Source organism: Triticum aestivum, chromosome 2B, assembly GCF_018294505.1.
Source record: "Triticum aestivum cultivar Chinese Spring chromosome 2B, IWGSC CS RefSeq v2.1, whole genome shotgun sequence".
Taxonomy (NCBI): Eukaryota; Viridiplantae; Streptophyta; class Magnoliopsida; order Poales; family Poaceae; genus Triticum; species Triticum aestivum.
In genome coordinates this window covers 225,397,594-225,409,200 of record NC_057798.1, presented here as the reverse complement: position 1 = coordinate 225,409,200, position 11,607 = coordinate 225,397,594, and the positions used below count along the sequence as shown (strand labels likewise).

Below are 11,607 nucleotides of genomic sequence, written 5' to 3'. Positions count from 1 at the left end.
GGAACATTATCGAACTACGCGCGACAAACACATCAAAATAATTTCCGATTTGCAATGGATACGCTCAGATATGTGTTATGTGTGCTGCATGAGTGCCGTTTCTCCCCCAGACTCTCACCTCGTTAACGTGACAATTGAGTGAGCAGGACTAGCTCGCCACTGCAATCCTCGTTCTGCCGGTGAACTGACAAGACAGGGCACGTTCTGCTGTTCATAGTGAAGCCGGTAGGTCGCATGCCATCATCAAGGCGGAAAACTCAGTTTAGTAGTACTTGAGTTCCAAATTACTGATTGTTTGACTACTCTTCTGTACATCTTCAGAAGTCAAAACAAAAGCAGCTCTTCATAATTACACTGGGCCTCCAATATTTTTTATGTCAAAGTGTTGTTAGTTGAGCATTGAAGAGACAATAAAAGAAGCCGGACAAGGTGTTGGGGGACAGAGAAAGAAGTATTCAACTGAAATAAATGACACGGATGAACATTAGAAATCCATAAACTGGTGATTCAGAAGGCTTGCGAATGTGCACACAACAGTAATTTACTGCATATCTTGTTCATATTGACACACACACACACAATATCCTCGATCGGAAACAAAAACAAAAACAAAAACAAAAACAAAAACACAGGCGGCTCTTGCACTTGGACTCAGCAGGCAGAGCACACCCTTCCATTCTTATGCTATGTACTACTCCATATCAAACACGAGAAATGCAGAAGGAAGAAAGAGGGAACGATGGCACACCATACATGTGGATACAACACTAAAACGAGAGTTCCACACAGCGAAGCAGCGAGCACAGGAGGTTCCTGTGAAGCGAAGCGGTGAACGATCCGGCGACGGCGAGTAAAAAGCGAAATAATGGCGGGAAGTTGATCATGGAGGAGGAGCAGGGCAGGGCAGCTCAGAAGAAGGAGCGCTTGGTGGGCGCCCTGCCGACGGCCCTCATGAAGTTGGCGAGCTCCAGCACGCGCGCCACCTTGGTGCCCCTCTTGGCCTCCGCCGACGCGCGCCTGTCCTCCGCCTTCCGCCGGGCCCTGGCCACCTCGTTCTGCGCCTTCTCCATCGCCTTGGCCCGCTTCTCCTCCAGCTTCCTCTGCACGGACGCATCACATCACACCATCAGAATTCATTCAGAGAGAGCATGGTGTGGTGTGGATTGATCGTTGATGGAGAAGATTGGAGCAGTGTGTAGTACCTCGTACTTGTTGAGCCATGCGCTGGCCTTCTCGACCTGGTCGCCCTCCCACCCGTTGATGACGACCTCCTCGCGCTTGAAGCGGTTGTTGACCTTGGCGACCTCCGCGATCTGCCACGCCGCGATCTTGGTCTCCACCTCGTCCTTCTTCACCTGCCCCACCGACACCTCGTCGCCCTGTCCGGCACCAGGCACCGCCACCTCGCCGCCGGCCACCGGGCGCGGCGACAGGCCCCGGCGCGGCGACGGGATGGGGTTGCTGTCCGGCACGATGGCGAGCGGGTTCGTCTCCTCCAGCTCCTCCTCGCCGATTCTCTCCAGCGCGTCCTCGTTCGCCACGCGGTCCACGCTCTCCCTGTGACCCGCTGCGGCGGAGGACGAGGCGTTAGCGCTGGCTGCTGCGGCGACCATGGCCGAGAACTCTCTGCTCATAGTAGGGAAGAGCTCGCTGGGGGCGGTGTCGCTCCCGACGGAGCGGATCGACGTGTGTCTGCTCCCCCCTGCACCCGCCGCAGACCCCCAAGAGTCCCTGCTGCCCGGCTGGCTCCGGCGGTACAGGCTCAGCGCGCGGGGCGGGCTCAGCGCGTGGATGTCCCTGAACTCTGGCTCCACCTCTTCCTCCTCGATCGGCCGCCACTGGTTCTGCTCCCCGCTCCCGCTCCCCTGCTCGACGCCGCGGCTGACGATGATGATGCTGCTGCTGCTGCCACTAACCGCCGTTTGTCCACTCAACATGTGGCACCTCACCTCCGCCCTACCCGATCGTACCAACCTCCGCCGCTAATGCGCTAAGCCACTACTGGCGCACAAGAAACCATCTGCGATTAATTTGAGTTCAGTTGGAGCTGAGCTGAAGCTGGGGACGCGATCCAGCTGCGCGGTGTGGGTGTGGTCTGTGGTGCAGTGGTGAGTAGGATGGTGGCGCAAGGAGCCTTCTTAAATAGAGGGCAGGTTGTGGCAGCGGAGGCGCCCACCAATGGAGGGCGAGGGTTAGAGTGAGAGAAGCCGCACTGGGAAAGAAATCGGGATATTTTCCTATTTCTGTTTCTATTCCCGCCCCTTTTGGTGCTGCTTCGTCGCGCTTTCTTATTCCGGAGATTATGTTTGTTTTCTGGGAGCGCAAGGGTCGCGTGGGCAAAGTGCGCTGACTCACACTATCATATTTCCGTTCCACCATGCATCATCGTCTTTGCCTCCCTTAATAATACCAGATGATTTTATTTTTTTGCCATCTCTTTACACTCTGCAGGTTTTCATCATATACTATGTACTCGCAAAAAAAGATACCATGAACATTTATAATGGTAATCACGGGCAAGAAGTGGGTAATAATTGCCAAACCATCGAGCTAGTGCTCGATTTCAAGGGCATCTCCAACGCTGACCCATAAATTTGCTTCTACATATGATTACGGACAGAAGGGATCAATCCGCAGACAGGAACCGGCCATTCAATGCTATCATGTATATGTCCGTTAGTAAAGGGTTATTTGAAATCCAAATAAAAGTCTGATCCATAGTACGTTGGATCACATGCTCGATCACAACCAAAAAGAGACAGTATGCTTTAGTAATTTACATGCCTAATCCCAATCACAAGAGAATTTTAGTCCATGCAGAAAATCTCAATTTTCTGCCCTTCCAGACCGACAATCCGAGCCTCCTCCACACTCAAGGTGTAGTCGTCGCCGCGTATGCAGCCTCCGCCTCCTTCTTCGCCTCCTCCTCCTCCTTGTCCACCGCCTCCAGCACATCTTTCTGGTGGTGCAATATCTTGTAGCGGACGGTTTGCACGATCATTCTTGTGTCGACTGTTGGGGAACGTTGCATGGAAAATAAAAAATTTCTACGCACACCCAAGATCTATCCATTGAGATGCATAGATAGTTGGAAAACGTAGCATGCAATTTCAGAAACTTTCCTACGCTCACGCAAGATCTATCTAGGAGATGCATAGCAACGAGAGGGGGAGAGTGTGCCCACGTACCCTCGTCGACCGAAAGCGGAAGCGTTAATTTAACGCGGTTGATGTAGTCGAACGTCTTCTGGAATCAACCGATCAAGTACCGAACATACGGCACCTCCGAGTTCTGCACACGTTCAGCTCGATGACGTCCCTCGAACTCTTGATCCAGTAGAGGTACGAAGGAGTCGACGAGTTCCGTCAGCACGACAGCGTGGTGACGGTGTTGGTGATGTGATTCGCGCAAGGCTTCGCCTAAGCACTACAGCAATATGACAGGAGGAGTAAACGGTGGAGGGGCACCACACACGGCTATGAAACAACTAGTGTGCTTTGGGGTGCCCCCCTGCCTTCGTATATAACGGGGGAGAGGGGAGGAGGCCGACCCTAGGGGGCGCGCCAAGTGGGGGGAGTCCCACCAGGACTCCTAGTCCTAGTCGGCACCCCCTTCCTTCCAACGAAGCGGGAAAAGGGAAAGAGAGGGAGAGGGAGAGGGAAAGGGGGGGGGGAGGGTCGCGCCCCCTCCCCTAGTCAAATTCAGACTCCCCATGGGGGTGGGGCACCTCCTCGTGGCCTGCCTCTCCTCTCCCCTATGACCCATTAAGGCCCAATACCCCAGGGGGTTCCAGTAACCCCTCGGTACTCCAAAAAAATATCCGAACCACTCCGGAACCATTCCGGTGTCCGGATATAACCTTCCAATATATCATCTTTACCTCTCGACCATTTCGAGACTCCTTGTCTTGTCCGTGATCTCATCCGGGATTCCGAACAATCTTCGGTCACCAAAACACATAACTCATGTAATACATATCGTCATCGAACGTTAAGCGTGCGGACCCTACAGGTTTGAGAACTATGTAGACATGACCGAGACACCTCTCCGGTCAAGAACCAATAGCGGAACCTGGATGCTCATATTGGTTCCCACATATTCTACGAAGATCTTTATCGGTCGAATCGCAATGTCAACATACGTTATTCCCTTTGTCATCGGTATGTTACTTGCCTGAGATTCGACCGTCGGTATCTTCATACCTAGTTCAATCTCGTTACCGGCAAGTCTCTTTACTCGTTCCGTAATGCATCATCCCGCAACTAACTCATTAGTCACCTTGCTTGCAAGGCTTCATATGATGTGCATTATCGAGAGGGCCCAGAGATACCTCTCCGATACTCGGAGTGACAAATCCTAATCTCGATCTATGCCAACCCAACAAACACCTTCGAAGATACCTGTAGAGCATCTTTATAATCACCCAGTTACGTTGTGACATTTGATAGCACACAAGGCATTCCTCCGTTGTCCGGGAGTTGCATAATCTTATAGTCGGAGGAATATATATATGACATCAAGAAAGCAGTAGCAAACTGAACTATCAATATGCTAAGCTAACGGATGGGTCTTGTCCATCACATCATTCTCCTAATGATGTGATCCCGTTGATCAATTGACAACACATATCCATGGCTAGGAAACTTAACCATCTTTGATCAATAAGCTAGTCTAGTAGAGGCATACTAGGGACACGCTGTTTTGTCTATGTATATGCTACCTCTTGAGCTTGTGTTGCTTTTTCCCTTGAAGAGGAAAGGGTGATGCAGCAAAGTAGAGTAAGTATTTCCCTCAGTTTGAGAACCAAGGTATCAATCCAGTAGGAGACAACACACAAGTCACCGAATACCTGCACAAACAATCAACAACCTGCACCCAACGCGATAAATGGGTTGTCAATCCCTTCACGGTTGTTTGCAAAAGTGAGATCTAATAGAGATAGATAAACAGTAAAGTTAATATTATTTTTGTGTTTTTGGTTTATAGATCGGAAAGTAAAAGATTGCAAAATAGTAGATTGGAAACTAGTATGATGTAAAAGAGAACTTATATGATGGAAAAGAGACGCGGGAGCCATAGGTTTCACCAGTGGCTTCTCTCAACATAGAAAATATTACGGTGGGTGAACAAATTACTGCCGAGCAATTGATAGAAGAGCGCAAAGTTATGATGATATCTAAGGCAATGATCATGAACATAGGCATCACGTCCGTGTCAAGTAGACCGAAATTATTCTGCATCTACTACTATTACTCCACACATCGACCACTATCCAACATGCATCTAGAGTATTAAGGTCATAAAGAACGGAGTAACGCATTAAGTAAGATGACATGATGTAAAGGAATTAACTCAAGCAATATGATGAAAACCCCATCTTTTTATCCTCGATGGCAACAATACAATACGTGCCTTGCTGCCCCTACTGTCACTGGGAAAGAATACCGCAAGACTGAACCCAAAGCTAAGCACTTCTCCCATTGCAAGAAAAACCAATCTAGTATGCCAAACTAAACCGATAATTCGAAGAGACTTGCAAAGATATCAAATCATGCATATAAGAATTCAGAGAAGACTCAAATAATATTCATAGATAGTCTAATCATAAATCCACAATTCATTGGATCTCGGCAAACACACCGCAAAAGAATATTACATCGATTAGATCTCCAAGAACATCGAGGAGAACATGGTATTGAGAATCAAAGAGAGAAAAGAAGACATCTAGCTATTAGCTATGGACCCGTAGGTCTGTGGTAAACTACTCACGCTTCATCAGAAGGGTAATGGTGTTGATGTAGAAGCCCTCCATGATCGAATCCCCCTCCGACAGGACGCCGGAAAAGGCCCCTAGATGGGATCACACCGGTACAGAAGGTTGCGGCAGTGGAAAAGTGGTTTTCGTGGCTCCCCTGATGTTTTTGGTTGGACTCCGTTTGGTATTCCTTTTTTGCAAAACTCTAAAACAGGCAAAAAGCCAGAAACTGGCACTGGTCTCTTGGTTAATAGGTTAGTCCCAAAAATAATATAAAATAGCATATAAATGCATATTAAACATCCAAAATAGATAATATAATGGCATGGAACAATAAAAAATTATAGATACGTTGGAGACGTATCAAGCATCCCCAAGCTTAATTCCCGCTCATCCTCGAGTAGGTAAATGATAAAAACATAATTTTTGATGTGGAATGCTACCTAACATATTTATCCATGTAATTCTCTTTATTGTGGCATGAATGTTCATATCGAAAGATTCAAGACAAAAGTTTAATATTGACATAAAAACAATAATACTTCAAGCATACTAACAAGGCAATTATGTCTTCTCAAAATAACATGGCCAAAGAAAGCTTATCCCTATAAAATCATATAGTCTGGCTATGCTCCATCTTTGTCACACAAAATATTCAAAACATGCACAACCCCGGTTTCAACCAAGCAATTGTTCATACTTTAGTATTCCCAAACTTTTTCAACTTTCACGCAATACATGAGCGTGAGCCATGGACATAGCACTATAAGTGGAATAAAATGGTGGTTGTGGAGAAGACAAAAAGAGGGAGATAGTCTCACATCAACTAGGCGTATCAATGGGCTATGGATATGCCCATCAATAGGTATCAATGTGAGTGAGTAGGGATTGCCATGCAACAGATGCACTAGAGCTATAAGTGTATGAAAGCTCAAAAAGAAACTAAATGGGTGTGCATCCAACTTTCTTGCTCATGAAGACCTACGACAGTTGAGGAAGCCCATCGTTGGAATATACAAGCCAAGTTCTATAATGAAAAATTCCCACTAGTATATGAAAGTGACAAAATAAGAGACTCTCTATCATGAAGATCATGGTGCTACTCACAAGTGTGGAAAAAGGATAGTAACAGTGCCCCTTCTCTCTTTTTCTCTCATTTGTTTTTCATTTTCTCTTTTTTTTTCTTGGCTTCTTTGGCCTCTTTTTTTTTTCTTTTCTCTTTTTCTTATTCTTCTTTATTTCCTCACATGGGACAGTGCTCTAATAATGATGATCATCACACTTCTATTTACTTACAACTCGAAAAAATTACAACTCAATGCTTAGAACAAAATATGACTCTATGTGAATGCCTCCAGTGATGTACCAAGATGTGCAATGAATCAAGAGTGACATGTATGAAAGAATTACGAAAGGTGGCCTTGCCAAAAATACGATGTCAACTACATGATCATGCAAAGCAATATGACAATGATGAAGCATGTCATAATAAACGGAATGGTGAAAAGTTGCATGGCAGTATATCTCGGAATGGCTATGGAAATGCTATAATAGGTAGGTATGGTGGCTATTTTGAAGAAGGTATATGGTGGGTGTATGGTACCGGCGAAAGTTGCGCGGCACAAGAGAGGCTAGCAATGGTGAAAGGATGAGAGTGCGTATAATCCATGGACTCAACATTAGTCATAAAGAACTCACATACTTATTGCTAAAATCTATAAGTCATTGAGACCAAGCACTACGCGCATGCTCCTAGGGGAAGGGTTGGTAGGAGTTAACCATCGCGCGATCCCGACCTCCACAAAGGATGACAATCAAAGAAATACTTCATGCTCTAAATTTGTTACACAACGGTTCACCATACGTGCATGCTACGGGACTCACAAACCTCAACACAAGTATTTCTCAAATTCACAATTACTCCACTAGCATGACTCTAATATCACTATCTTCATATCTCAAAACAATCATAAAGAATCAAACTTCTCATCATATTCAATGCACTTTATCTCAAAGTTTTTATTAATTCCCTCTTGGATGCCTATCATATTAGGACTAAATTTATAACAAAAGCAAATGACCATGCTATTATAAAAGACTTTAAATAATATAAGTGAAGCATGAGAGTTCATAAATTTCTATAAAATAAAGCCACCGCCGTGCTCTAAAAAAATATAAGTGAAGCACTAGAGCAATATTGCCTAGCTAAAAAGATATTAGTGAAGCAGATAGAGTATCTATAATACCTAAATAGTTCATACCCACTATGTGTTTCTCTTGACCATTACCACATCATCAATTATTTAATTTTTCTGTTTTTTCGCTACTCTCAGCCAGCAGTTCTGTAAGCCTAACAGTCGACACAACGCCAGCCCTAGCCCAAAATTGTTTCCCCTTCCGCCTTCTGAAACAGATGACGCACTGGTCTAGCCCACATGCATCGTATCACCTCCCCCACCAAAAAAATTTCTCCAATCAATAGATGGGGGGATCCACACATCCTCATCTTCTGTCCAATTGATGAAGGTGCAACCGCGGAATCGCCAGAGATAATATTTAGCCCGCAAGCTCATGATCACGCCAAGATGGCCTTGATGATGCGCTCGAACAACATCGCATCGCCTGCGGTGCCTCGGCTTTGCGGTCCGTCCACCTCTGACTTTCTGCATCGGTTTCGTCCTGCCGCGTCTGACGTCCACACCCAGCCCTTTGGCCTTGATGTTGCGCCTGGACAACAGGGCATCGCCGCCGGCACCTCGGCTTTGCTCGATCGGCCATCTCTGAGCATCTACATCGGTTTCGTCCCGTCGTGTCTCCCGTCCACACCGAGCCCCTGCGCCATCACGGTAGGACCTCGCCCATGCCTGTTGTACAACCCCTCAGCACCTCCTTCCTCTGCTCCGGTGTGCAGGTGTGCATCACAACAATCTGGTCTGGATGGCATGCCTTGGGAGAGGAAGAGAAGGACTCTTTGAAGTTGGGCTATGATTTGCCTCTTCTGTACTATTTTTATTTACTCATGTATCTCCTGTTCTCTCAATCAACATCACCAGGGCCTCCGGAAACTTGTGGGATTTCATATAAATATGCAAGCTAAACTCCTCTTTCATTGGCGTCAAGTAATGCATGACTCTTTCCCTAATTCATATAACAACATCGAATCTGAAGGTCATTGTATTCTTGATATCTGATATTACAATTGATCTTGAGTCATTTAGCAATTAACCAATACATGTTAGGATTAATTGATCTGTTCTATTGCAGTTCATTCAGATTTGTTAACTGTGTTTTGTTCAGAGAAGTTTTGGTCTATACTTGCAGCAGTATTCTCTTCGTGTCTATTATCCGTTGTCCTGCCAATATCATGTTTACTAAGACAACGAAATGGATGAAGTACTGGTTTTAATTAAGTTCAACGAATGCATCCAAGATTACCCTTCACAGTCATAATCCGCCAGATCCTTGGTGATGGGTCATGATTTTTTTTATTTTACACAGTAATTTTGGTTTTCTTTCAATTTGTCTCGGACAATTGTTTGATTACTAATATATATCTTCATTTTTCTCATGATTTTTCAGCAATAGTACTGATGTGTGATGGCATGATGCCTAACAAGGGGTTGAAAAATTGGCAAGTAGGTTGTGTTATATACATTAGTAATGCCTCTTTCTTTGCATAGGGTAACGTGGCAACATTATCAATAGATATGTTGTTTTGTTGCTTATCCTCGAAGAACCGGCTCAAGAAGGTGAGATCAATGCTTTGAAATTTATAGAATTTTGTAATGTTATAGTAATGTGGTTTAATGTTTGCTTCATACATATTTTGATTCGATGTGGGTTTTATAACTAAATGCAAGTTTAGTTTGCATCAGTGCAGCAGAGGGAATATTTCATATGCAATTAGCATTGATGGCCACACATGGTGACCATGTCGGATGTGGCATAGGTGACCCATTCACCATTTTTTTGTTAGACCCCATAACTGAAGTGATCTTTTCCAATGATTTGTTGGAGTTGCATAAATATTGGGGTGATCCTATCACGCATTATAGGTTTTCCACTGTCTTAAGGATCAGGCATGTGAATTCAGATTCCTATCATATGCTTCACAACAATAACTAAGGTGATATTTTTTCCAGTGATTTGTTCGACATGCTTTGTGCAAATTTAATCTGTACTTTGTAGTGCAACTGTTTTGATGCTTTAGGATACGTCATGTTTCACAATCAAAAAAAGTTGTAGTAAGTATTTTTTTTAAATGTTACACTTAGTTTTATCATAATATTTTCCTAATATATATATGATTGGGGTTATTAAGTCTATTCCACATTTTCTGCCATATGTAGTTGCAATTCGAAGATGGTCATTTTTTCACTAATGGAGCTTCAAATGAATTGTGGTGGTCATTTGTATGGTTCCAAGTCCCCAAATGAACATGGCTCCTTTATATATAACTTCTTAGATAACATGTAACTTTCACATTGGCAAGGATGATTCTTCATATATGGAGTGCTAAGCATCAAAGCAACCAAATATGATCAAAATATAATGCAACCGGTTCCCGCAGCAATGCGCGGGGTATCATCTAGTTCTAATAAATCACGATTCATGCGTGTCTCTCCCAAAAGGTGTGTACAACAAGGATGATTGTGGTAAACTAAAAAGCAATGGCTCAAATCATACAACACGCTCCAAGCAAAACACATATCATGTGGTGAATAAAAACATAGCCTCAAGTAAAGTTACCGATAGACGAAGACGAAAGAGGGGATGCCTTCCGAGGCATCCCTAAGATTAGGCTTTTGGTTGTCCTTGAATATTACCTGGGGTGACTTGGGCATCCCCAAGCTTAGGCTCTTGCCACTCCTTATTCCATAGTCCATCGAATCCTTACCCAAAACTTGAAAACTTCACAACACAAAGCTCAAAAGAAAATCTCACGAGCTCCGTTAGTATAAGAAAATAAATCACCACTTTAAGGTAATGTTGCAAACTCATTCTTTATTTATATTGGTGTAATATCTACTGCATTCCAACTTTTCCATGGTTCATACCCCCCGATACTACCCATAGATTCATCAAAATAAGCAAACAACAGGCAAAAAACTCTAGAATACTTATGTAACTCCAAAAATCCTAATAAATTAGGACAAGCTGAGAAATTTGTGTACAAATACATATCAAAAAGAACCAGATCAAAATCACGTTTCAGTGAATTATGAAAATTATTTTCATGGGCGCAAAAGTTTGTGATTTTCAGCAGGATCAACACAACGATCACCGTAAGCTATCCTAAAGGTTTAACTTGGCACAAATACTAATTAAAACATAAAACCACATCTAACCAGAGGCTAGATGAATTATTTATTACTAAACAGGAACAAAAATCAAAGAACAAAAATAAAATTGGGTTGCCTCCCAACAAGCACTATTGTTTAACGCCCTTAGCTAGGCATAAAAACATGAATATATCTAAGTATTGTCATATTTGGCATGCAATCCATAAGTGGCTATTATAATAGATTCAAATGGCAATTTAATTTCCTTCCTAGGAAAGTGTTCCATGCATTTCCTTAACGGAAATTGTAATCTAATGTTTTCTTCTTTCATATCAATAATTGCACCAATCGTTCTAAGGAAAGGTCTACCAAGAATAATAGGACATGTAGGATAGCAATCTATTTCAAGAACAATGAAATCTATGGGCACATAATTCTATTTGCAACAATAAGAACATCATTAATCCTTCCCATAGGTTTCTTAATAGTGGAATCCGCAAGGTGCAAATTTAAAGAACAATCATCAAATTCACAGAAACCTAACACATCACACAAAGTTTTTGGAATCGT

The 11,607-nt window shown here is 43.8% G+C and overlaps 1 protein-coding gene across 1 annotated transcript; it reads right to left on the bottom strand.

Moving 5' to 3' along the window:
- Positions 1–525: 525 nt before the first annotated feature.
- On the bottom strand, positions 526–2,124 carry LOC123044494 (remorin 4.1). Its single transcript, XM_044467234.1, has 2 exons — positions 1,203–2,124; positions 526–1,100 (listed from the first exon to the last, which is right to left on the bottom strand). Exons 1-2 carry the CDS (start codon positions 1,935–1,937, stop codon positions 909–911), a joined length of 927 nt encoding a protein of 308 aa, XP_044323169.1. The 5' UTR covers positions 1,938–2,124; the 3' UTR covers positions 526–908.
- Positions 2,125–11,607: the final 9,483 nt, after the last annotated feature.

Coding starts and splice junctions, on each gene's coding strand:
- LOC123044494 (XM_044467234.1), bottom strand. CDS start 1,937: ATGTTGAGTGGACAAACGGCGGTTAGTGGCAGCAGCAGCAGCATCATC. Junction 1,101..1,202: donor CATGGCTCAACAAGTACGAG/GTACTACACACT, acceptor GCGTCCGTGCAG/AGGAAGCTGGAGGAGAAGCG.